Source organism: Aptenodytes patagonicus, chromosome 5 (genome assembly GCF_965638725.1).
Source record: "Aptenodytes patagonicus chromosome 5, bAptPat1.pri.cur, whole genome shotgun sequence".
NCBI lineage: Eukaryota > Metazoa > Chordata > Aves > Sphenisciformes > Spheniscidae > Aptenodytes > Aptenodytes patagonicus.
Genome location: NC_134953.1, coordinates 19,256,418 through 19,284,251, shown reverse-complemented (window position 1 = coordinate 19,284,251; position 27,834 = coordinate 19,256,418). Strand labels below are relative to the sequence as shown.

Below are 27,834 nucleotides of genomic sequence, written 5' to 3'. Positions count from 1 at the left end.
CTATTCTTGCAGAAATGAAGGACTGGTGGTTCTTTTGCTCTTCTCGCAACCATTTTTATGTACGTAGGGACTTCACAAACTGCAAAGCCCAGTAACCTCTTTGTTACTTAACATGATGGGAGACTTTTTTGTCTTAAATCCATTGCAAGCATTAGGCTACAGTCTGTTGTTGATGTTTGTACTAGAGTGGGTAGTACTTAGAGGCCTTTTTAAAGTGTGTAGTCTTATAGTAGTACTGGCGTAGCAAAAACATCTGGTAAAAACTGTTCCTGCTTCAATTACAGACATTTTAATTGTTTTCAAACAAAATACAAACCAATTCAATGTCAGCAGAATAGGATTGTAGTTTGGACTTGGATGTTAGTACATACACATGCAAAAACATATTCAGAAGAATTAAACTTAAACATCAACAAACATTTCACAAAAGCGGGAACAGTCCTAGAAAGTACAATCCTGCTCTCTTCCCCCCCCCCCCCCCCTAAATTACCTGAATTTCCCTTCTCACTTCTCTTTCTGTTCTTTTACTTAAGTGAATTGTCTTGTGCTTCAGGAACTCTCTGTTTTGTTATTACTTTTTTTTTTCCTAAGATGATGCTAAGGAAGTGGTATCTGTCATGTCAAGATATCAGCCTTTAAAATTGGTGCATGTGAGCTTTCTCCACTTCCTGTGCATCTGGCATTTTGCACAACTAAGCTTTCTTGCAATCCTGTATCATTTTCTAAACCAAACTTCAAAGAATAAAATGAAATTTCATAGAACAAACATCCTGAATTTTGTTCATTGTCCTGGTGCTGTGTATATATCAAACGAGACATCTTGCAGCGTATCTTATTTATTGGCAATAAATGATAGCACAACAGAAACACTAAAAAAAAATCTTTTGGGGAAGGAAGAAGGTAGGTGTTTGCTGTCAATGTTTCCTGCCTGTAATGGGTTTGTTAAAGACCAGCTGAAGCTAAGTATATGATTGGCTATAAATCAGTCATTAAGTAATGGTAATTAAGAATGAATGAGTGCAAAACAAAGAGTTGTAACTAGGAGGAATGGAAAAAAACACAGACTGAATGTCAGGAAAAACATCCTTAGAATGACATCTGCTAAACCGTGGAGCAGCCTTTCCAGGAAAAAGGTGGGATGCCCTTCCCTGGGATTGTTTGTATCCTGACTATACAGATTGCCAGGAATTTACTGTACGGAATGGTCTTGCGTTGGCCCTGAGGAAATGGACTGAATGACCTAATAAGTTTTTTTCTTTCCATTTTTAAGCATTAGGATTTGATGCTACAATGACTAATTCCTTAAAACAACGCAGACGAAAGCAGTAAACCTGGCCAATTACTCTCTTGCTATAAATGGTGACAAGAAGGCTGGAAAACCTCCCAGATAAAAACAGCAATTGTGTTGTCTTAGAGGCCTTACAACGAGAGTAGGTGTCAAACTCGGCTGTAACACATAATCACATCATGGAAATGAGCTTTTCTCAGAGTTATCATGCACCACTGCATTGTGACAGCTTATCAACAAGTGAGGGAAGCTACAAATAGAATAAAAGGAGGTAATAATAATTAAAGCAATGGCAAACAGCTCAGTACGCAGTAATGCTGGTAAAGACGTGACCAGAACTTGCCCTACAGAGCTCTGTATCTATAGCCCCCTATACCGCTGCTGTGGCTTCCTGTTGCGGTAACATCATATTAATGTGTGTGTTATTTACTGGGTTACTAGGAGCTTGACTGAATGTGCTTGCACATAGCTTCAAGTGCTTAGTGTATTTTTTATTGCTACCAATATGAACATAATTTGAACAAATAAGCTGTCAGGAGAAACAATTTACACCTTGAAGTCATCAAGTTCAACAACTTTTAATAGTGTAAATATAACTTCATCTTTCAAATGAATTCAGGTAGTTTCTCAGAGAGTAAGGGTGGAGTTCTACGTGAGTTTATAGGGGTAGAGAGAACCAGTTTTATCTGGTGTCTGTCATTTGCCAAAACTCAGTTTACTAACTGGCAAATGAACATAATAACATGTTGCTTGTTCACACAGTCAAGAGCTTGGAGTCTCTGCTCCACAGACTTACCCTGAAACTGACCCAGACCTTCTTTTATAGAGATTTTGTAAGGTTTAGTGAATAATTGTATACACCAGGAGCATCTCCATTGAAGGTTTCTGTAGCAGTGTTTATTGGTGTCCTGGTAAATGGAATGAGAGAAAAGTGGACAGACCTGCTATACATTCTCTATGCCAGACCTGACCAGTGACTGCACAATTAGTATAGCCAGCTCTAAGATGACAGCGATAGATGCATCCTTAAAACATTGCAGTGGATTTTCATGAGCAAAACTTCTCTTTATGAGCTGCTTGGCTGATCACCTGCGACTTCTTCTGAAACTTTGTGGTTTTTGTCTTTCTTACATGAAGAAAGCTAATTCCAGGCTCATTTAAGGCTGCCAGCTATGTAGGACAAGTTATTTTTGGATTTTGGTTTTTTTTTATACAGAACATTTTCTGACTCCCTTGCTACGGTGTTTTTCTTTCCTTTTGTAAGAATAAGACTTGCCACAGTGTACGGAGCCAAATGTTCCCTTCTGAGTCCCTTGAGTTACCTAGTTTTTAGAAGACAGTTATTGATCATCCCAGATGGCATATTTCAGTAAAGCAGCAGTATTCGAAAACTGAAAAAACACATTGACTGAAAATTAGCTGGCCTGGGATATATCTGGAACTTATTGCCCTATTATCCTCCTGCTAGTGGACTGTGAAGCTTCAGTGTATAATGTTTACATCGGTGTTTGGTAACAACATTTGTCACTCCCTTGAAAGGGTTTACAGCATGTGGCAACCTCAGTGCTGTCAAAGTCCCCTGGGCTCCGATTCCTCACAGTTTCCTGGACATGTTTTTATGTGTTGTTATTATTCAAGTCATCTTTATAGATGCACAAAAATAGCATTGAAGAGATGTTTTTAGAACGTGTTATTTCAGAAACTGAAGTTCAGGATGCTGTCCACGATGACTGCCTAGCATACTCTGCAATCTAAGAGGGTTGTTTCTCTCACCCCGCCCTCATGGCTCCTGTTCTTTTTGAAATGAAAGACAGAATTATGTTAGTTTTCCTTTTGGAGGCTCTGCCTTAATCAGGAACAGCTGCATTGTGAGAAGCTCAAACTGCTACCATTGTGTTCTCTTATTCATTCTGAAGCCTGATGAAGATGTTAAAAAACCAGACAAACAAAAAACCTAAACCAAACCAAAATGAAACAACAAAACAAAAAAACAACTACAAAAACCCTAATGCCTGCAGCAAACAAACTGTTTTTCAGATCCAAATGTGCAAGAAAACAAGTTAATAAAGTTCTGACTACAAAAGCAAGCTTTTAGTATCCTAAGTAAGACTGATACTTCTTCCTTCTAGCGTTCCCAGTCCTCACTGATCCAGGGGATTTTTCACATGACTAGGCATTGTATAATTTAAGATATATTAAATATGTAAGAAAGTATGTTTTTTTACTGACAAATGTGACTATATAGGCTAGGATGTTGAAAGAAATAGTTACGCTTATCAAGAATGTTCTGTGTCTAGGTATATTCTTTTATAACAGACATCCAGTAAGACAGGTGGATGTTGTCGGGATAGTGGTTCAAATGAAAGAGCGAGATGCCTTTTATAATTATGGAGGTAAGAAAAGTTTCTTTCTTTCTTCTTGCACTTATCAGCCTTCTAATCTTAGTTACTGCTAGAACTTAAAGGTTGCCTTATTTGATCATTGTCTGTTCTTGAAACAACTGTGCTCTTATCCTAATATAACGTGTATCTGCAGCTCAGACTACTTAGCAAACTTAGGGAAGCTACTGTTTATCTCTACTTCAGAAGTAGAAAAACAGACAGAGTAACTGATTCGTTTTAGGGTCATCTAGCAAATCTTAATTTTGGTTATTGCTTTGCCACTGGACTCCACCATCTTCCTCTCATATATATATATATATATATATATATATATGCAGTTCCTTTGGCCAGATATAAATGGATTTAACAGTGCCTGCAAATGGGAAGTCACTTCTTCCTTTTCTGAACCTTAGAAATCCCTTCTGACTTTTTGTATGTTTTGTCATATCTTGGAGCCAGCCTTTAATAGCGGTCAGGAGCTTGTTTATATTTAGATGCATAAGAGTCTTAGCAAATCTAACTCAAGCATCATAGTACCAGTCCTTGCCAATACCAGCTGGGAGTTGTCTCCTCCCTGTTGCTCTTCCCAATGTTCAGACTATTTTATTAACATGAAAACATCTGATTGTCATTTTGTTCAGCTGTCTTTTTTCATCTGGAGAAAAAGCAGAGTGGAGTAGTGGTGATGTGGCAAGTTTCAAAAGGTGGGGGAGGTCATCTCACAGTAGGAAGGGGGGGGCCAAATGCATAGATCCTATTGAAGCACTTGAAGGACTCATGTCCAGTGTCTCCTCTGCCATGGGTTTCCACCTGATGGAGGTAAGTCACGGAGCGCCTACTCTTACCCAATTCCCTTACTTATAAAATTGAGTCAGCAGCAATTCCCTGACTCACAGGAGTATTGTGAAGATACAGTTGACGATGTAACCAGGTCCCAGCTTCCACAACACCTGCAGTTGCATCATACTGCTGCAGAGTAGCATTAACTGCTAGGGCACATAGCATACCCTGCACTGGGTGCGGCTGCTAGAGTTGACTGTGTGCTCTATAGAAATGTCCCTGCAAGTTTCTTAGAGTGGATATTTTCTAGATTTTTAAGTCTAATTTCTGGATGTTTGTTATTACCCTGCCATTATGCTAAATAACAAGTTGACAGTAAATATTTCGAAACACAAGTTTCTCTGGCACATAGAATCATAGAATCAATAAGGTTGGAAAAGACCTCTAAGATCATTGACTCCAACCATCGACCCAACACCACCATGCCCACTAAACCATGTCCCTAAGCGCCTCATCTACACGTCTTTTAAATACCTCCAGGGATGGGGACTCAACCACTTCCCTGGGCAGCCTCTTCCAATGTTTAACCACTCTTTCAGTAAAGAAATTTTTCCTTACATCCAATCTAAACCTCCCCTGGCGCAACTTGAGGCCATTTCTTCTCGTCCTATCGCTTGTTACTTGGGAGAAGAGACCGACACCCACCTCGCTACAACCTCCTTTCAGGTAGTTGTAGAGAGCGATGAGGTCTCCCCTCAGCCTCCTTTTCTCCAGGCTAAACAGTCCCAGTTCCCTCAGCCGCTCCTCATAAGACTTGTTCTCCAGACCCCTCACCAGCCTCGTTGCCCTTCTCTGGACACGCTCCAGCACCTCAACGTCCTTCTTGGAGTGAGGGGCCCAAAACTGAACACAGTATTCGAGGTGCGGCCTCGCCAGTGCCGAGTACAGGGGCACGATCACTTCCCTGCTCCTGTTGGCCACACTATTTCTGATACAGGCCAGGATGCCATTGGCCTTCTTGGCCGCCTGGGCACACTGCCGGCTCATGTTCAGCCGGCTGTCGACCACCACCCCCAGGTCCTTTTCCGACAGGCAGCTTTCCAGCCACTCTTCCCCAGGCCTGTAGCGCTGCGTGGGGTTGTTGTGGCCAAAGTGCAGGACCCGGCACTTGGCCTTGTTGAACCTCATACAGTTGGCCTCGGCCCATCAATCCAGCCTGTCCAGGTCCCTCTGCAGAGCCTTCCTACCCTCGAGCAGATCAACACTCCTGCCCAACTTGGTGTCACCTGCAAACTTACTGAGGGTATACTCAATCCCCTCATCCAGATCTTTGATAAAGATATTGAACAAGACCGGCCCCAGTACTGAGCCCTGGGGAACACCGCTCGTGACCGGCCACCAACTGGATTTAACACCATTCACTTTAAGTAGCACAGGCTAAACAAGCACCTAAGTTAAGAGGCAGAGATGTAATTGATGATGTAACGAAGTGTTGAAACATAAATTGAATGTCAGCTATTATTCTTTTATTGCACTAGTATGCAAATGCAGTTATCACTGCATGAGAACAGAGGAAGACAGAATCAAAATGACCAAGGCAAAAACAATTCTATGGGCAAGGGTTTCCCACGCTGCTCTCGACATTAGTTTGGATGTAAACTTGTTGGAAATGTTTCATTGGGGCAGAAAATGGAGGAATAGAAATAAAAAGAAACTGCAGAGTAGTGGAATTAAGGCCCTAGTGTTAGATCAGCTGACCTTTAACTACAGCTCTCAGTGAGCCTGGCTTCCTGCTGTCCTTTCACATCCAACTTCACTCTGTTCCAGCAGTTCCTGGTTTGAGCTTTCAGGCTACCTGCCAGGGTGCCCCTCCCCAGCCTGCCCTTCCTTTCAGGCAGGCTGACTCCACCAGAGTAAAATTGTAACTTCTTAGACAGTTTCCTGCTTGTAACTTCTTGCATCTCTCAGTTCAACAGACTCTGGTTGGTGAGTCACAGAGCAGGCGTTGCATCAGTTGGAGGGCTGCACGCTGCTCAGTACTTGCTCACTTTCCATCTGCTTAAAAGTGGCTTACAAAGCAATTCCCCCTTTGTACTTTTTCTCTGATAGAGAACTGAAATGTCTTTGTATCACTGCCACTATCTTCCACCCCCTTATTTCCCGTCTGTCTACTTCAGAATATACACCACTCATTTTAAGAGAATCTTAGGTCCTCTCTGTGCTGGAAAACCATACAGCCAGAACTGATGACAAAATAATAATTGTAAAAGAGTGAATTGACTCTTTCTTGGCTTAAGAAAAAAAAAAATTACATGCTGGGTAAAACCTGATTTGGACACTTTGATTTGATTGTTTATTGCTATTATTATGATCAATTAGGAGAAGGAAATCTAATTAAAGTGCAGCTTTGAACAACTTCATATTTTAGCTAATGCACCTTTCTGACCTCTTGGGGTTTTTTCCTTTCCTTTTTAACAAAACCAAACAACATGAGATGTGGTTTTCCTTATACTCCAGAACTGTTTTGAAAGGCTGAAAGGCACTTGCCTTAAAAACAAACAAAAAAATCTCACCGGGATCTCAGTAGGCTCTACAAGAACCATGCCCTTTTTGTTATAAAGAAATAAAAATGAACACAATTTTCTCATTTACTAGGTAGCTTTGAGAGTGCTACCCCTCAAATAGTTAATGTAAGAGTCAAAAACAAAACAAAAAAACCCAAACCAAAACAGAAAAAAACCCAAAAACCAAACCCACAAAAAACGAAACAAACAAAAGTTTAAACCCAAGGAAATGAGGAAGGGCGGCACAGGGAGAGCACAGGGAGTTCTCAAAAGCTTGTAGACCCCTTGAGTGCATTTAAAATAAGGTTATCATTTTCCTGTCTAATTAGAATACAATTGCAAGAGTTCTCATTCATCTATGCTTCGGGAGTTATTTGTCTTTTTGCTCAGAGCTTTTATTTGTGAACTGGGAAAACTTTGTTTCAGAGCCTTGCTCTACTACCAGATTCTGTGTGGTCAGGAACAGGTCAATCTCTCCAGGACTCAGTTTTCAGCTGTTACATTGATGAGGAGGAGTCTGGCCTCCTAATCCTTCAGTCTTGTTTGTTTTGTTTCTAAGCCCTTCTTAGGAAGCATATCTGTCGCAGCTGGTGCAACAGCCAGTCACAAGCTGGAACACCTAGAAGCTGCAGTAATGTAATAGTGAAATGTCATCTGCCCTGTTTCTTATTGCCATTGCTGGCTTGCATGAATGGCTTGGCATGGTATATGGGGGCTCTGACTCTTACTAAAATAGTTGCTTTTTGTCTATACCAAGGAGAGAAAATGCTAACAGATCATTATCTATGCTCTGGTACAAAATTAAAGCTGCTGAAATAGCTGCAGACACAGCAGCTCAAAAGGGGGATAGCAATGAAATGAGCATACTTTTGGAATGGAATTTGGAATTGCCTGCATCTTATAAATGCTGTATGTTTGTTATTAGGAACGTGCAGCTAAACCACTGGGAAACAGGAAGGCAAGACAATGGTTTGAAATTGGACCCCCCAAATAGGGAGATTGTTTCAAAACATGTGAGACAATGCAAAGGCATTTTGCTTTGATGCTATGGTTCCCAGAGGAAACAACTGCAGGTACCAATCAGTACCTTCCTGGTAAACATTGTTGTTACTTTTGTAGTCATGGATCTGGTTTAAGGAGCAGAAGAAAATTGCAGATTCCAATCTGTAAAGAGTGGAAGCTCAATCTTGGAGATGGCTACATTCAAGGAGCAAGGTGCTTGGAACATTAGCTGGACTGGAAATGTGATCCTTGCTGTGGTTTGGCAGACATTTAGTGCCTTTTTATTTCGAAAGTGTTTGTTGGACATGGCATCTATATACAGTCTCTTGATCTGTAGAACAATTGATTCTTCTGATAGTTTTTTGCTTTTCTTCGGGTTTTGTCTTTTTCTGCTGTCCTTGACAGTGCAGTGCCTGGGGCAGAAATCACAAAACTTATTTTGATTAGGTACTAGCAAAACAGGAAAAGCTAGAGAGCTCCCGTGCTCAAGAGAAGGTGTTAAGCTTTTTCAGCAACGGAAGTGGCTTGCATGCCACCAGTACATATACTTTAAGTTGGGAATTCCTGTCCTAGAGCAGAACCACAAGCATGTGCTGTTCTCTGTCCTTCCTGGCTAGAGGAGCTGCCTTTCTGCTCTCTGGAACATCTTCTTGTATGGGAAAGGCCAGCAGATTTTCTGCACGATATTAGCATGGAAACCAGTGCAGCTGGAGGTAGCAGCACTCCAAGTCTATTCACATGATTGTACCCCGCAATGTTGAAGTGCTGTTTTCTCACTGTTACAATAATGCTTCTGTGTTTTGTGCCTGGTTTCCTATTTTAATTTGTCTGGCTTCAGCCTTCAACACTGATTCTTCTTCTGACCTTGTCAATGATATTAAAACCCTTCAGTATTCAATATATGTACTGAAGCCTCATAATTTAAATTAGTTCTTGATCTTTTTTTGAGAATGTACCTGTTACTTTGCTGACTATGCACATAAGCATGGTATCTGGTGCTGAGCTACTTCCACGACTGAAATGACTGTGGAGATTATTTCAGAGGTATAAGTAGGGTTGAGCACCCGCTTTCCCTTTCAGACTGGTTGGAATGAGATAACCTTGGCAGTCATCGCCCTACATATCTATGTATCTTCACTTCCTGGAATATCACTACCTGCTTTCTTACTCTGTAATTCTTGCAATTTTTTTTTACAGTGGATGATAGTACTGGAGTTATAAATTGTGTCTGCTGGAAAAATTGCATGGTAGCACAAACATCTTTATCAGGTAATTTATCAAATAAATAATTCCTCTTTTGACTGTACATTTTTGCTCATGTCTGTCTCAGGTAATTTAGTAAATAATCAAACTTGCAGAAGAGCAAATTCAACTCTTTTAATTTTAAACCATCACATCCTACAGCCTGGGCCACTTTGGGAGTTTTGTATTACTTTTTGTGTTGTGTCCAATGGTGATGCCAATAAAACCACTACATTATGACCTGTCATGCCTTTCCCTTACCTGGGTAATACAGTATTTTAATTCTATACTGTGACATTGTTCAGAGAATCCTCTTCTTACAGTTCTTTTTGTGACTTCATCTAGTGAGGAACTAGGCTGGAAATCTGCCACATGCCACAGCATCTGTTTCCAAAGTCAATCCATTGACCAGCAACCTGGTCTACGTTCCCCACCCTTGTGATACAGTGGTTTCAGGGTTCATCTTCTCTTCTTTGTTTGCATTCATATTCTCCTCCTGCTTCTGCATATACTGTCAGTGATGAACTCGAAAGTAGCTTAAAACACAGAGGGAGGATGCTAGCAGTCTTTTATGATTTGGGAAAGTTCTAAATGTGCAGAAATTGTACATTTGAAATAAATCTATTATTGCACTTGGTAACAGAAGAACTCCCTAGTGTCTGGCTTTCTCTTTGCTTTTTCTCCCACCATTTCTCATAGACCAAAGTATGGAATACTTTCTACTTTGGACCTTCTTGAAAGCTCATGTAGTAGATTGACAACCCTGATATGGAGCTGATCAAATCCTACTGAAATAAATGTTACTAGTGTCATCTGCCAGTGTTAGGGTTATATATGCACAGAATGGGGAAAGGAAAGCTGGTTGTAAAAGTTAAAAACTGATGTCTGTGGAACAAGCCCATGTATACAGACAGATAATTCATATTTATTTACATTTAACAATGATATGACAAGTGGTATAAATGATCCCAACTGGAATCTAGAAGACAGCTCTCTCTTTTAGAGAGGTGATGTTGTGGCACAGCTTTCCAAAAAAATAATGGGGACCCACAATCAAATCAGTTTTTTGGGGAACTTAAATTCATTAAAGAAATTGCATGAAATATTGCTTGAAATAGAATGAGGAGCCAGAATGCTTGTTTGAGCCTTTTGTTCTTATTTTACATGTACATCAGTAGTGCTTGAATAGACACTATGTTATTAATGGAAATTAATTCATTTGTACCTGCTAAAGAAAACAGCTTCTAGGGGGCACAGGAAACTTTCTTCCAGCCTTTTGTAATTGTGATCAGGGATACTTGGATCATTAATCAAGTTTTAAGTTATGGAGAATTTACTCTACTGCAAAGGTGTGTTACGTAAATGCGAAGTTCTGTCAAGTTGCATTCACCTCAGTGTAGACATCAAATTGCATCACATGAATACTTTGGCCCCACCTCAGATGACTCATTCTTCCTTTATGTAAAAAGTTCAACTGACCTTTTTTTTTCCCGTCTCATCCATCTTAGCATGACAAAATCAAAAAATGACAAAACCCATTTCAAATTAATGTTTCAATTTTGCAACCCATCTATGACATTTTCAGTGGTAAATCAGTATCTCCTCCCTCTTACACTTTCCCCAGGTGAACTATTTAAATAAATATAATACTGTAAACTAACTTTGACACCCCAAATTTTTGCTACCCAGGACACATGGTTCCTGGGACCTTACCCCTTTTTTAGTAATGACTCCTGTGATGCTTAGGTGTTTGGATGAATGCAAAAGGACAGTCCTCTTGGCCTTAATGCCTGATCTCCTTTCCCCTACTTCTTACAGGTCATCCAAGCACACCCAGCAGTCTTACTGTGCTTGAACAGATGAAGAAACTCCAAGAAATGGCAAGCCAGAAAATCAAGCTGGAGATCGGGGATATTATCAGGGTCAGAGGTCACATCCGAACCTACAGGCAACAAAGAGAAATTCAGGCTTCATGTTTTTGTGAGTGTTATGGATCTATATAGAACATATATATACACACATATATAACTTAATTGTCTGAATTTCTGAGAAGATCTAAGCTGTATGTAATTAATTGAATAATTTCCACTTTGTTTTCTGGCATCTCATTTTTCTAAAGAGATTTTTATCCGTATGTCTTTATTTCAGTTTTAGCAGTGTAAGGTTAGAAGACACACTACTTAATGTGTGGGATTAGATTGCCTGTAAATGAGGCATTCCTGGAAAATCTAGAAAAGATGACTAGCATGCATACAAGAATGCTATGCAGATACTGTGGTTGGGTATCTGTGAGAGTGACTTGCTCTTCGGTTTTCTTTGTGTTGAAGTAGAACAGCCAAAGCCCATGGGAAGGGAGTTGGTGACCTTTTTATGTCACGCTTCATCAAGAGCATTAGCTGCTTTGGACAAACGGTTGCTGTTTGTCACAGCCTGTATAATCCATTCCATAGGCAGACAGCAGCGTATGGGCACATTGTACCACTGAAGCCCGGGTTCTCCTAAGGTGTCTGGCTCAGCAGAATGACTGAGAAGTGTTCCTCGTCTTCAGTCACTTGGCCACAGATCTGCATGCAGGTGCTGCCCCTGCATCTGACAGCTCGTTGTGCAGCAGGGTTCTGCAGTCCACTGTTTACACCCTAGGAGCTTCCAGTTACATAATTTCTTCTCTCCTCCATGTCTGTGCTATTGTGTAAGAGTTGGTTTTCCCCAGTGAAACCTTCCAGAGACAATACTGAAATGATTCTTTTAGTGGGGGGAAGCCCATCTTTTTAAAAACCCTGTATAGCTCAGATAAAAAGTCTGTAGATTTTTCAGCTCTAGCTAAAATCTGAGAGGGGATTCAACCCTCCTTTCCAGGCAGAAGATTTATGAATATATAACCCATTCAAGGGCTCGTAATAATACCATTGTTTCATTAAAGGAGAGACACGCAATTCAAATAGCCTCTAAACTGCTTTCACTTTGGCCCAAATAAAGCTCCTTACTATGTGTTAACTTCATCTAATGGATAAAGACTGCTGAAAGGTAAAATAGCGATCATAAATTCCAGTTAAGTAAGTTGTCAGACAAAAGCATAATCTGCAGTGCACCACAACAGGTCATTTACCTCCTTGTAAACTGTAAAAGCAGGAGTGGCCTTTGTGGTTTTGTTTTTATAAAAACAACAGCAAACAAAATTTGCCAATTTAATACTGGCATGTGAAGCTCTGTTGTGCCACCTCAGGTATGCTTGCTTAAAAAATTGGTATGGCAGTTCTGGCCAAGTATGTGTGTTCTTTTTGCCGCTCCAGATAAAGTGGATGATCCTGTGTGTGATGTTCAGATTTCAAGAATGCTGGAGCTCCCCTGTCTCTATAGAGAAGTTTATGATAAACCTTTCCAAGGCCCCAAGGAGGGACAGAGGTAAATGCAGTATTCAGACTGGTCTCGGGGCAAAGTATGGGATTTTATTATTGTTTATTTGTTATTGTAATAACTGTGGAGAAAGACAGAACAGGGCCCCACTGTGATTTAGACTCTGTGCAAGCATACAGTAGCAGCCTGCTTTTCTCCCAAATAATTGATGATCCATGCAGATGAGATACCTGTCCATAATCTGAGAAAAGAAATATAATGCTGAACCAAACTGAATATTAGGAAGGTAGTAAAATACTGTGTACAGACCTCTTGCATCTAGTAAAGAAAGCTGGGGTTTGGAGCAAGATTTGGGGATGAGATCAAGAGATTAGATGGAGGAGCGTCCTTGCCTGGTTGTGTTTTATGTGTAAGGATAAGGAGCTATTCCATTGAAAAGCCCTCAACTTCTGCTGCCTGTGTCATCGTCAAATCACAAATACATAACCTCAATAAACTGAGTCAAACACCCATTCCTATGTTCAGTTTAAGGGCAGCTGGATGTTTATTGGCAGGTCTGATGCATGTAGTGTGGTTTCAGAGATTGCAGATCTTAAAATCACAACACTGTTACAGCAAATGATTGAAGAGGAACAGTTGGATGTTTGTTGCCTATAAAAATGGTCTGTTTTAATTAAGGGTTTAAATTCAAATCCTTTAAGGACAGTGAAATAGCTTTTGACGTTTTAAAAGCAGTCTAGCAGGCTAACTTTAGGTAATTGTTCTAAAAATGCTAGTAGTATATTTCTTGCCTTTTGACATGTTCTCTGTATCCTTGTAGTGGCCTGGAGGGTCAGAATTTCTCAATCGATATGCTGCATGGGAAAGTGAAAGGCTTTCTATTAGAAAACAAAATTCAGACCTTTTACCAACAGGAGTTGGAAACAATTGATACTCTGGTGTCACTGGTTGGTGTGCATCTACCCAGTCCCAGCTGTCAGGAGGTGAGTGAATGTAACTGTTTTAAGTTTTTAGTGGGGAGGAAATAATACCATGTACTTTTTTTAGGCATAAACAACTAGATAAGAGACTGGTGCCTTCAGAGGATTCAAAAACCACAAGTGCTTTAACTTTATGCATGAATTATTTACAGAGCTTGAGGAAACCTTGTCACTTGAGACATATAAAACTGGACTGAAGAAAGCCATATGAGAAAATTCTGTTGTTAAGGTAATCTTGTATTAGGGCTGCGTAACCTTACAGTCTGCAACAGGCACTAACTTATCTAGATCTGTAAATAGTGGCAGTATCATAAAAGGAGATCCCTTTAAGGTGCTTGAGCTGTTTGGGACAGATGTTTGAGATCCTGAATTTGATCAGGAGAAGGGAGCACAAAGTCTTTGTCTTGTTTCTCATTTGAAGCTCAATATATTAATAGAGATGTAGCTTTCAAAAGGAGGTTATAATGAGTGGATGAACAGTGCTCCCTGCTATATGTTTCTCTTGTTGGAAATCTCTAGTTGTGAAAGGCCATGATTGAAAGGATCAGAAGGTGGGATTTAATTGAAATCAGTTTACATGCAGTTGCGTGTAACCAAGCTGTTAATAAACTTTCCAGTGCAATAGTATGCTCTTGGTCAACTGCAGAATGGGAAATAGAACAAAAAACATTTTGTAAGATGGCTTTATTACTCTGTGTTATTTGGATAAATTACAAAGCAGATTCTCAGCTGGTGTGAAGTGGTAAATTTCTGCAACAGTAACAGAGTTATGGCTTTTACCATGTTACCAATGGCAACTGAAACTTAAACCTGGAGCATTGTGACTCACTTGTTTACTTTTTGGTTTTCTGTAGAGAAATGAATCCATGGCAGTCATTTTCACTGCCTGATTCTGATGTGCACTGTAAAGTTAAGTGCTATGTTATGTTAACATCTGATGTTTGTTTAATTCTTTAAAAAAACAAACAACACAAAAAACAGTCCCTTGTAGATGAGGTCAAATAATAACGAAAAGTAGCTCTATTCTTGTTGGCCTCATTGAACTGCTTCTGATAGCTGCTTCTTGATAGCTGTTTCTTTTTTGTTTTGTTTTGTTTGCTTTAAAGCAAGCATTGATATAAACAATAACAGGAGCTACTCTCATTTTTGACAGAAAAGTTTGATACTAGAATATCCAACATGGGACAGGGTATTTTTTCTAAACTATCTGGAACAGTATCAAAAGTTCCCAAACACTTTACATTAAAGGAAGTAGTGGTCATTGTGACTAATACTGGAAACTTCCATTTTTGAAGTTTCAGTATTTATAGAACGATCAAGATGAATAACTTGCAAAGCCATTTAAAGTAGGAACTGGTGCAGAACAAACATAGAAAGGCACAAAAAAACCCAACCAAAAAAACCAAACCAACAAAAACAATGTAGCATCAGTGTTGTTAGCAGTCATGGGGAGCTATCATAATAATTAATAGTTGCTCCTGACCCTGATGCAAGGGTGTGAGTATATGTCCCAGGAATTTGGGCACACAGATGCTTATTTAGAAATTGCAGTTCTCCCTGTTGCCCTTTGGTATTAATTCCTTGCAAAGAGGCTTATATATCTTTGCATAAGAAAGGACCTGCAGTTGTCAAGTGACCTGAATGCCTTAAGAGGAGCACCTAGTAATGCTCTGGAAATGCATTTCGTTGTTCCTCTGCTCTGCCTCTTGAAGGTGCCACTTCTCGTAATTGGCAAAGGGTCAAGTACCCAGTTTGATCCACAAAAATAAGTGTAATAGATCTGATTTCTGTCCCTCTTCCTTTCTTTTCCCCTCTGTTGTCTTCTGTTTTGCATCGCCCTCAAACCAAAAGGATAAAGGGTGCTGCTAATGTGGAACAATGTTATTTCATGCCTATTTGGCAAGGCAGGAGCTAGATGAGTGGACCAAACTAATTAGACCACACCACAATATACACACATGTTCAGTTCTTGCACTTTTCCTGGATGTGAAAGGATGAGTTATTTGTATGTATAACTTTTTTTTTTTAACCCTGATTCCAGTGTTCTAGAGTACAGTTGCTGTGAAATGCTCTTCTTGCCTCTCTTCCTTTCCCTGTGATCCTAGGAGATGTGGTGCACCCCCTTCATCTCCTTCCCAACTTTTAAAGTACTTGCACAGTGTTCATCATAGCGGGAGGGTATCTCTCCATGGAATATTTTCTCCAGGGAGGTGGTGAGCTGCTATGGAGTCACTGGCAGTGGAGCAGAGCAGGGGGTGAAGATGGAAGGAGGTAGCTGGGATAGCTTGAGGTAGGCAGCATCTCTCTTCCTTTTCAGCGTTACTGTACCTGAGCCCTGTCCACATCCCGTACATGCCCTACAATGCCTAGTTCCAGTCCCAATGGCTCCTCAGCAGTGCAGTCTTCTGGCTCTCCAGAATAAATTTCCCTCTAGCAGATGCACATGGCAGAATTCAAATCATGTCCTCTGCTCAGACATATACTAGGGAACATTTAATTTTATAGTCTACAGAGGATGGGTAAGAGAATTGGAAGGCTTGGTGTTTTAAAAAATAATTAAAAATTAACAAATCTGTTACAACTTTTAAACCAGTGGAGCTTTATTTCACATAACCAGTGCCCCCTCTATCCCTAAGCTGTAGTCTTTCCCTTATCCCTTAAAACAAATGACTTTTCAGACTGGAGGGGTGAGTACCACAAGGAAGACTACAAGCAAAAAACAGAAAAAGTAACCGTGTGCTTAGAGAACCTAAAGAGCGTACTTGCTGGACTTAGGCAATTATGTTTGGCAAATGGACAAGCCTTCAGTTCCTTTTTTTAAAGAAAACTACGTGTGAACTTGATCCATCCAGTTTCTCAACTGGATTAAATATGACTTGCAACCAGCCAGTCTTGATTAACCATTTTTATGCACTTCTTCAATGCATAAGCTATAGTGTGTGCTATTTTAATATTACCATTCCAGTTTGTGTATGTCACTAGCTTGGACACATAACTTGGGTTGTGCATTCCAGACTCTGCTGTTTGTACTTCTCTTGATTTGAATATTATCTCAAGGTCAGCAATGACAAGTAGTTGAAGCAGGGAGTTTTACAGTGGTGTTCATACTTACTGTATATACCCTGTACATTGTACTGTAGGTATAACATAGTGCATTATACATTCTTGATGCTATGTGCTTCTCTTCGTGCCTTTTGAGGAAGCTTCACTGCTACTTTAAACATGTATATTGCAAAGCTTATTATAGGGCTTCAGGACTGACATGTCCAGAATCACTATTACTAAAATTGTCACCTGTCTAAGCCAAGGATTAAACATTGCATGAGAGATTGTAAAGGGCAATTTCATGAGTAGAATCACATGTGTGGTTATACCAGGAAACTTTAACACCATCAGGGTGTGTTGTGATTCATAATGAGCCAAAGGTTACATACTTTCAGCGTTTTGAACAGACTGACTAATTCCTGTGTCACTTAATTCTTTGACCTGTTATTGATTGTACAGAGAGTTTATCTTGTTTTAAAGATCTGAGAATAACTGGTTGTACGGCACCAGCCCACTAAGCTGTGTGAGATCCATCAGGTGGAATATATTGATTAAAATAGCAGTTTAATTCTGGAGACATGGATTCTTCTGTTGGCTTTGCTACGGAGTCCTTGCCTAGTCTTGGAAGGGAGGGTAGTGATGGTAAAATTGTTATTTAATAGCTGCTTCTCTCGGGGGGGGGGGGGAAATGTGTTTTGCAGAAGTGATGAATGATTTTTGGATGCTCCTGTGTTTGGATGTACAGCTTCATTTATTTGAAAAGGATCTGATTTGGGAGAGGGGGGGAACCCCTGCTGTCAGCACTTCAGGAAACCTGAAATTGTGCACCCTGAAACTAAGGCATGCCGAAGGGGGGCACTTTGCACAAAAAGGTGTGAACATTGTGAGAGGTAAATTAAAAATCCAGATTCAAATCTTGCTGGTGCTTTGGATCAGCGGTTAAACTACTTAATATCTGCATTTCTCAGATGAAAATCTTTGTAAAAGTAAAGTGATGGCTAATAAGCTGGGACTCAGAAGGAACTACGTTAACAGCTACAATACATCTTTATAACCGTTGAAATGCAAGCATTTTTTAATCTCCTCCTGAAATAAAAGCAGGGATGTGAAATCACATAGGATTTCATAGTCCTAGATTTCTTCTCTCTGTGTATAGCCCCATGTTCAGTCTCCTGTAGATTTCTGCTCGGTAGACTAAATCACAAGCTACATTGGCTCTGAGGGGGGATCCAAGTCCAGAGGAAATGAGGGCCTGGTTTGGCATAAAAGAAAGTGATAAGGTATTGGGAAGAAGTACTGTTGACTTAGGAATTTGCAGGATGAGATGCTGGAGATATTTTGGGTGGACCAAAAGAACAGATTAAGTAATTTTAGATTGTGTTCACAAAGAAACTCCTCAATTGTTGCTTTACTTGGAGGGATGGATAGGAGGAAACATGTTCTAGAGCACACTAGGAAAAAAAACCCAAACTTTTCCCGTCATTTCAAGATAATACTAAAGCCCTTGAAGAGGGCAGGAGCGCTCATTTGTTCTTCAGGAATAGTCCTTCTGCCATGGAGCCCTTTCCCTTGGACTCTGCAGCACGTATGAGAGGGTGCTGATACGTAGCAGCTGCTTACTTATTTTCTCGCTCCCAAGCCTGCCTCTCTGCCTTCATTCTGTCAATACCTTGACTTGCGCTCTTAGTTATTCTGTTTCAGTATCCATCCAGGCTGAGCTGTGTGTCAGTTCACACAGAGTCTGTTTTTAATTATCTCCCTTTTCTGATGGGATCTCAGTGTTAAGCCAAACTGAATAATTATTGTGCTTCTTTGGAGATATTTTTGTCTTTTTTTTCTTCCCAAATGTTTGCTTTCACATTAAAAATTGATCAGAGTCTAGAGGTGGTTGCTTTGCTAGCAGTTTCTTGGATTCTTCAGGATTTATTACTGCATTTGAGTGAGAGTCAAAGTCTCTTTATTTTACATATGGCTATGAGAATGTGCTTTTCCGTGAGAAAATATTCACTCTTCCCTTAACCCTTCCTGCTACATTTTATGTTTGTTTCTTCAGTTCATCAGAAGAGGCACTATGAAGAGAAATATGATAGTGTGACTGGAATGGTGTCCACATGTACGGTCAAGTTTGTAATTAGAAGCAGTGTCTGTTGTTATCCAAACTGATATAGCTGTGGTGGACAGGGGGACAGACAAACATTCGGGCACTGAAGTCCTTCAATCTGGAACAAGAGAAAACTGAACTGAGAATAATAGCCATTGTTCTATGTTAATTATCTTTAACTATTAGGCAATTATTTTTGACTGTGGATTTGAGAGGAAAAAGATAGCTGTTGTGGGACACAGAGAGAGAGAGAGAGATGTGATTATGGCCTGTTGAAATATTGAGGATTAGCTGGAGGAAGGGGATGGAGAAACTTGTGATGCATGCTAACACTAATATTCCAGTTAGGCACATCAGCTTCCAGGCTTAGAAGCAGTTGGAGTTTCACTTGAGACTTGCAAATGGATTGAATGAATGTTTTGTGAAAAGATATTCTTCCATTGCTAATGTGGTGTCTGTTTCACATATTTGTGTGAATTCATTCTAGTGCATGGTGGTTGCCTGTTTTACTCCCAAGGCTTCTGTGAGTGCATCTGGTGAGTGAAGTAGGATATGTGAAGTCTGATACTTTTGTTCAGAACAGGGTGGGAGCATTTATGGTGATAGTTGAAGAAATGGCTTGGCAAATCTTGCTTTGGTTGCTCTGGTGTGGTTCTAGTTATCACATGTTGGTTTGTGGGAAGCAGTTTAGCTCTGTTCTCAAAGAAAACCCCAGGGAGCACAGTGTGCTCCCAACAGATGAGGAAACAACAGGTGGGGAATTGAAGCAGTCTGTGTAGATAAATGGGAGGTTGAAGGACATAATAGGACAGATAGAGATGGAGAAGACTAAGTCATGGTCTTGCTCTTATCTACACTCATACTTTCTCCTCTCCACAACTGATTCTTTATTTCCTTCCACTTCCCTAGCTGTCATTCCACTGTCTTAGCTCTGCTCTGCTTCCAAACAAACCCTGCTTTTCCCTGATTTTTTTCCTTCCCTTCCTTCCTACTCTGTTAAATGTGTCCCAAACACAGAACCCTTTGTTCTAAATAACCTCCTCAGTTGCGGACTTCCAGGCACATTGTTCTTTCACAAGAGACTTGTTTCCCACCTGCCCTCAAAACTGAATCCTTTGTTCCCTTATCTCATATACCTGTCTTAATTTCTTGCATGTTCTTTATCCTTTCATTTCATTAGGTTGTGGAGAAACTCTTGAGAGCATGCCCAGAATGTGTGTAAAAATTTGGAAACGAAGGGACAAGAAACAAACACTGTTCTTGCCAGTTTCCTCCTTTTCCTTGGACGCTTCCTCAGTTTCAAATCAGGAGATAGAAATCCAATCCCCAGCACTTGGATTCCTCCTGAATATCACCTTACAAAGCAGTGATCTCCCTATCTTCCTCCCTTTATTACCAGGAAAACTGAATATGAGCAAAGCTTGATAAGCTAAACAGTCAAATGTTCTGCGAGCATGTTGTGGTTTAACCCAGCAGGCAGCTAAACACCACACAGCTGTTCGCTCACTCCACACACCCCTACAGTGGGATGGGGGAGAGAATTGGGGAGGGAAAAAAAAAAGTAAAATTCGTGGGTTGAGATAAAGACAGTTTAACAGGACAGAAAAGAAAGGGAAAATAATAATCATAGAATCATAGAATAGTTTGGGTTGGAAGGGACCTTTAAAGGTCATCTAGTCCAACCCCCCTGCAATGAGCAGGGACATCTTCAACTAAATCAGGTTGCTCAGAGCCCCGGCCAACCTGACCTGGAATGTTTCCAGGGATGGGGCATCCACCACCTCTCTGGGCAACCTGTGCCGGTGTTTCACCACCCTCAGCGTAAAAAATTTCTTCCTTATATCTAGTCTAAATCTACCCCCCTTCAGTTGAAAGCCATTCCCCCTTGTCCTGTTGCAACAGGCCCTGCTAAAAAGTTTGTCCCCATCTTTCTTATGTCTCCTTTAAGTACTGATAGGCTGCAAGAAGGTCTCCCCAAAGCCTTCTCTTCTCTAGGCTGAACAACCCCAACTCTCTCAGCCTTTCTTCACAGGAGAGGTGTTCTATCCCCCTGATCATTTTCGTGGCCCTCTTCTGGACTCGCTCCAACAGGTCCGTGTCTTTCTTATGCTGAGGGCTCCAGAGCTGGACGCAGTACTCCAGGTGGGGTCTCACCAGAGCGGAGTAGAGGGGCAGAATCGCCTCCCTCGACCTGCTGGCCATGCTTCTTTTGATGCAGCCCAGGATGCAATTGGCCTTCTGGGCTGTGAGCGCACATTGCTGGCTCATGTCCAGCTTTTCATCCACCAGTACCCCCAAGTCCTTCTTGGCAGGGCTGCTCTCAATCCCTTCATCCCCCAGCCTGTATTGATACCGGGGGTTGCCCCGACCCACGTGCAGGACCTTGCACTTGGCCTTGTTGAACCTCATGAGGTTCACACGGGCCCACTTCTCCAGCTTGTCCAGGTCCCTCTGGATGGCATCCCGTCCCTCTGGCGTGTTGACCGCACCACTCAGCTTGGTGTCATCTGCAAACTTGCTGAGGGTGCACTCGATCCCACTGCCTATGTCATTGGTGAAGATATTAAACAGTACCGGTCCCAATACGGACCCCTGCGGGACGCCGCTTGTCACCAATCTCCATCTGGACATTGAACTGTTGACCACTACCCTCTGGATGCGACCACCTAACCAATTCCTCACCCACCGGACAGTCCACCCATCAAATCCATACTTCCTCAGTTTAGAGAGAAGGATGTTGTGGGGCATGTGTCAAAGGCCTTACAGAGGTCCAGATAGACGACATCTGTAGCCCTTCCTGTGTCCACTGATGTAGTCACTCCATCATAGAAGGCCACTAGGTTAGTCAGGCAGGACTTGCCCTTGGTGAAGCCATGCTGGCTGTCTCGAATCACCTCCCTGTCCTCCATGTGCCTTAGCATGGCTTCCAGGAGGATCTGTTCCATGATCTTCCCAGGCACAGAGGTGAGACTGACTGGCCTGTAGTTCCCCGGGTCTTCCTTTTTTCCCTTTTTAAAAATGGGGGTTATGTTTCCCCTTTTCCAGTCAGTGGGAACTTCACCGGACTGCCACAACTTCTCAAATATGATGGATAGTGGCTTAGCAACTTCATCCGCCAGTTCCTTCAGAACCTGCGGATGGATCTCATCAAGTCCCATGGACTTGTGCACCTTCAGGTGCCTTAGATGGTCTCGAACCTGATCTTCTCCCACAGTGGGCGGCTCTTCATTCTCCCAGTCCCCACCTTTGCCTTCTGTGGCTTGGGTGGTGAGGCTTGAGCACTTGCCAGTGAAGACCGAGGCAAAAAAAGTCATTGAGTACCTCTGCCTTCTCCGTGTCCCAGGTAACCAGGTCTCCTGTTTCGTTCCAGAGAGGGCCCACATTTTCCCTTGTCTTCCTTTTATCCCAGACGTACCGGTAGAATCTTTTCTTGTTGCCCTTGACGTCCCTGGCCAGATTTAATTCTGTCAGGGCTTTAGCTTTCCTAACCTGATCCCTGGCTGCTCGGACAATTTCTCTGTATTCCTCCCAGGCTACCTGTCCTTGCTTCCACCCTCTGTAGGCTTCCTTTTCATGTTTGAGTTTGTCCAGGAGCTCCTTGTTCATCCATGCAGGCCTCCTGGCGTTTTTGCCTGACTTCCTCTTTGTTGGGATGCATCGCTCCTGAGCTTGAATATTAACCATCTTTCTTGGGCGTCTCTTCCCTCCAGGGCTTTATCCCATGGTACTCTACTGAGCAGATCCCTGAAGAGGCCAAAGTCTGCTCTCCTGAAGTCTAGGGTAGTGAGCTTGCTGTGCGCCCTCCTCGGTGCCCTAAGGATCTTGAACTCTGCCATTTCATGGTCACTGCAGCGCAGGCTGCCCTTGAGGTTCACATTCCCCACCAGCCCCTCCTTGTTGGTGAGAACAAGGTCCAGCATAGCACCTCTCCTCGTTGGCTCCTCTACCACTTGGAGAAGGAAGTTATCATCGACGCATTCCAGGAACCTCTTGGATTGCTTATGCCCTGCCGTGTTGTCCCTCCAACAGATGTCAGGGTGGTTGAAGTCCCCCATGAGGACCAGGGCTTGTGAGCGTGAGGCTGCTCCTATCTGTTTATAGAGGGCCTCATCCGCTCGGTCTTCCTGGTCAGGTGGCCTGTAGCAGACCCCCACTGTAATGTGGGGGCCATTATAATAATAATAATGATAAAAGAATATACAAGATAAGTGATGCACAATGCAATTGCTCACCACCTGCCAACCGATGCCCAGCCAGTTCCCAAGCAGTGGTCACCGCCCCCCGGCCAACTCCCCCCAGTTTATATGCTGAGCATGACGTCATATGGTATGGAATACCCCTTTGGCCAGTTGGGGTCAGCTGTCCTGGCTGTGCCCCCTCCCAGCTTCTCACTGTCAGGGCATGAGAAGCTGAAAAGTCCTTGACTGGTGTAAGCACTACTTAGCAACAACTAAAACATCGGTGTGTTATCAACATTATTCTGGTACTAAATCCAAAACACAGCACTATGCCAGTTACTAGGAAGAAAATTAACTCTATCCCAGCCGAAACCAGGACAGAGCATCACAAGCCTGTTCCAAAAGAGAGTTCTCGGTACATAACCAAACAGCTGCTAAATACAAAGCAGGCAGTTAGGAGATTGTCGTTCCTTAGGAATAGCACAAACTTCTGGTTGTGTGTGTTTGGTTTTTAAAGCTCAGGGATGTTGGTTAGTTCATACATAACAGATATGATTTGTGAATTACTAAATGAAGAAAAATGTGTAACAAAATCACCTGAACTCCTCTTGCTCTTGAAAGCGTCTGGAGCTTTTGCTGGTAACTTTAGTTGAGCTGAGATTTCTCACCATCTGCTTCATTCCTTTCTTCCCATCCAGGTGAAGTCAAAAAGTGACTCCAGTTCCAAAAGGATTCACAGTGTTTTTAAGGAAGCAATAAGGATGCTACAAGAAAAAGGGGTGGTTTTCCAGAAACCTAGTAGCTCCAAGGACTTATACCATGTAAGGAACTGAGCTGTGGTTGCAAACAAGTTCCAGGGGTATGACTTTCATAGTCAGTAGAAACAGTAGAAATGTTTCAGAAATAGTAGAAATGTTTCAGAAAGAGAAGCTGGCCATCCAAGTGCTTTCCGTTTACTCAGAAGTCTTATCTGCAGCTTACTTCACTGTTGCTTTTACCTCTGTATCACCCACTGAATTGTTCTTTTTGTAACTCAGCACCAGACTTAAGCACTGCTGCTGTTCCAAGCGCAGTCTGTGTTCACTGAGTTGCCAAACTGTGCGCTGATGCAGCTGAGTACACTGAAGCCTGGGACCTGGGACACTTCTCTTTATTGAAGTGGGTTGAAATTTGGTGTTCTACTGAGTCGGTCATGCTCCTTTGGGTTGAATTCTAGTATATCATGTTCTTCACCTAACTCATGGATGCTGCCAATGGTACTAAAAATAATAACTGAAGATTTAACATTCATTATTAGTCTCAGAGGCAGTATATAATGCAGACTGTAGGTATGACAGTGTTAGTTTAGAATACATCATGGCCTTGGATTGCTTTTCAACAGCCATGCCATCTACTGTGAAATAGACTGCTATAAATTGCCGGTTTCTTCTGTTTTCTCCAGGTGACTGACCATGATAAGGAGCTGCTTAAAGTGACCCTTGATGTGATTAAAGAAGACTGTCGAAAACCCAAGCGTAAGTAGCAGTGTGATCAGGGCTCTGATGAGCTGGTGTTGATATATTGGTGGCAATATCTCCTCCTGCTGCTGGATTAGATATGCTTCTTGTCCTTCCCCTAGAACTCAGAGCTAAGTTGCTGGTGTAGCTAATCAGTATAGTGAAAAGCAGGAGTGCAAGAGCAGCTTCCTGTGAGCGTGGAGAGAGAAAGGGCAGGTATGCCCAGCAGGAAGCAAACCTCTCAGGTCTGAAATAAGCAGCCATTTTCTTAGGTCTGTATCTTTTGAGAATATTTAGATTTTGGGAGGATCCAAATGTAGCAAAGTTAGGTCAGCACCTAGCAGCTGTTGCTCTGCACTCTGGATAAGTAGCAAATCTTGCTAGTTCAGTTTCTACAGGGGAGTTGACTCAAAAGTGACCGTACAGAAAGGTGAAATCCCTGCCTCCATTAAGTCAACAATAAAACTTACTTAAGTCAGTAGGATATTCTCTGTAGATTTTAAGCTCAGGTAGAGCTCATGTGGTTGTTCTTTGCAGGTAGAGATTTCAGTCTAACAAAATCCACTTCTTTTCAGAGAATGTAGCTCCTGTAGCTTCTGAGTTATCCCTGTTCCTCAAGCCTATTGTGTCTTATTGCCATAGCGATAGCTTGTGCTTGACTTGAATGTCTGCTAATTACACAGGTACATTGCTACAGAGTTTCAATTCATTGGGCAGAATGTGTCAGCAGGGATCACTTGCTGCTGGAGTGCAGCTATTTGTGGGGTAGAATGCACTTTAGTACAGAATAAATGACTGACTAGAACATAAGGCATATAATCTTAAATTGCTCATATCCTTACACTATCATAAGTCTAACAATGCTCGTAGAACCTGGTATATGATGGTTATCCTGCAGTGAAAAAAGGCTAAGTGAAGTAGTATTATTTTTGAGTTTCCAACTGGCTACCTTAAGCAGTGGTACAATTGCAGACAAGGTTTGTAGGTGGAGGTAAAAGTTCTGTATCTTTGAGGGATGGAGGGAGCAGATGTTAGTGGGCATGCAGGTGAAGATGGGCTCATTTGCCTGAGGCTGTTTCAGTGCAACAAGTTACCATATCACATTGTTTTATTGTTTTTTATCCAATTAACATATACAAACATCTCTGTAAGAGTCAAATCATTCCTCTGCCCATTTTATACATCAGCTAGTTCTCCTGGGAACCCGTTTTTTTTTTTTTGTATAATTGTGCCACTATAAAGGCCAGAACCTGTATACAGTTGACACAGGGCACTGAGCAACTGCCTGGTGTTTAATTCCCCTCTTGTGCATTATCACAGTGGTAAAGTACTCAGCGCTCCATGAGATGTTGGGAAGTTCTTTCTCCCAGTCAGGAGGAGTCAACAGCAGAGAGAAACTTGTAGATCAGTCACAGAAAAGACTTTGAAGAGTCCTGAGTCCTCAAAGCCATGTTTTCCATACTGAGCAGGTTAAAAATAGCAACTGCTTTACAGAGCCTCTTGTTCTCCTTGAAGCTTTCCACCTATTTAATTTCCTGTTGTAAAGAGGACAATTTCCAGGTCAGTGTCTCTCTGCTAGTTTTCAGAAGGACCATTTCAATGTTCTGGTCACTGGTAACAGAAGATTTTGAGAAGGAAAGCCAAGAAGCTTCAATCAAAATCAACATGGTACTGCAGATATTTTATTGTCATTCGATGCAAGAGCGCAGAGCCTAATGTAACTGTCGGACCCCCTCTGCTGGTGGGATGGCAGTCTTAGCCACCCACTTGGCCTTGACTAGTGAGCAGGCTCATAGCAAGAAAATAAGAACATGGTAATACCTCAAGAGCTTTTGCTTGTTTGTTGCAAGAAATTCCTACCTGTTTTCCTTCAAGAGTAATATTAATCTTCCATGACAGGAAGACTGATTTATGATAAACCAAACTCTTCTCTCCAATGAGTTACTTCTCTGCCAGTTTTCAAGGCAATGCCTCACCCCATTGCTTTAGTTGTGACACATTATCAGGCCCAACCCAGCTGCCTGGAACTATTGTACAAATAAAAAAATCCTCAGCGTGCCTAGTCAGAGCTCCACAAACCCTGATCTGTAATATGTCTACATGACAATCCTAGTCCTTGGCTCTAACTGTAATTCTAAACAGCCTGATCTTAAATGCCTTCATGTGAGGCCACTGTGGGTCTATCTAGAGGCTCAAGATAGCCAGAAAAGGGTGACAGTACATTTTGACTCCAGACTGAACTGCAAAATAGTAGACTTAGTCCAGATTTGTTTCTTTTGGGTTTGTTTGGTTGGGTTTTTTTTATTTGCTCTGGTTTTAGGCTTAGATAAGGGTAATAGTAGAGATGAAAAAAACCAGAACCACTTGAAGTTAAATTTAATATGGACCCTGTGTGAGATGTCCACAGTGGGCAAATGGTAACTGTTCTATAACTCTGTCCTCCGTGATACTGGTAGTCAGGTGAGACAGTTAATCACAGCATGTCTTACCTCAGCTGGTGGACAAAAGCTAGAAGCCAGTATGTCAATGAAAGAGGGACAGCATCACTCCACTGCAAAGAATGTATTCCCTCAAAGTTGGGCCATAGACTAGGAGTGTTTCTGGGTTACTTAATGATTATACACACCTGCAGCTACCCCAAAATGCCATTTTCTACCAGCATCTAGGAGGAAAGTATGTATTGTACTGTTGGGTAACACTTGAGTCACTAATCTAATTCATTGAGACATAACCTAAGTTACTGTAGATCAGGGATGGGCACTTTGACCCTCTTATGACAAACCTATGACTAATGCAGCATGCAGCTACCCACTTTGTTTGCAACAACAGTCACTATGACCAGGTAGAGGCATTGTTCTAGGGTGGTCGACGCATTTTTGGCTACCAGCCACAAAGATCTTTTGCCATGCTGGATCACTGACTTGTAAAGAAATATCTTTGCCTGATTCACAGCCTAATAGGAATTAGGCTGAACTGTTTATTTACCAGTACTTAGCATTGCCTCCTATCTACCAGTGACTTTTCTCAGCAGCTTCTAAGGCAGTTCTGGGGCTCAGCTGATTCTAGAGTAGAGATTGGCAAAAATAAAAACAAAGGCAGCAACAACAAAATACAGGGACCTCCCTGGCCCATGGCAATTTCTCAGTACCCTTATCAAACTTACCTTAACATCACGTGAGCTGAGGAGGAGGAAAGTTGTTTGTGCTGATGTCTCGTTTATGCTAGTTTTCCATTGTTAGCCCCAGAGGAGAAAGAAATCTGTTATGAAGTTCAATGCTTGGGGAGACCGGGAGCCTGCAGCACTGATGATTAGTGAGTTTACAGGGTCTGTTGGAGGAAATGTTGACTGGGACAGCTGGGCCCCAAATGATGGCTCCACCAGGCACACAGTAGCTGCATGCAATACTGCAGCCGTTAAGAACC

General features: G+C 41.8%; 1 protein-coding gene across 1 annotated transcript in view; it reads left to right on the top strand.

The window, feature by feature from the left end:
- Positions 1 to 27,834, top strand: part of STN1 (STN1 subunit of CST complex) — a 48,141-nt gene that overhangs the window by 17,743 nt on the left and 2,564 nt on the right. The window contains exons 4-10 of the mRNA XM_076338116.1: positions 3,586 to 3,681; positions 9,213 to 9,284; positions 11,076 to 11,237; positions 12,548 to 12,659; positions 13,432 to 13,594; positions 23,614 to 23,736; positions 24,357 to 24,429. Coding sequence (XP_076194231.1) covers positions 3,586 to 3,681; positions 9,213 to 9,284; positions 11,076 to 11,237; positions 12,548 to 12,659; positions 13,432 to 13,594; positions 23,614 to 23,736; positions 24,357 to 24,429 — 801 coding nt within the window. The remainder of the gene's footprint in view (positions 1 to 3,585; positions 3,682 to 9,212; positions 9,285 to 11,075; positions 11,238 to 12,547; positions 12,660 to 13,431; positions 13,595 to 23,613; positions 23,737 to 24,356; positions 24,430 to 27,834) is intronic.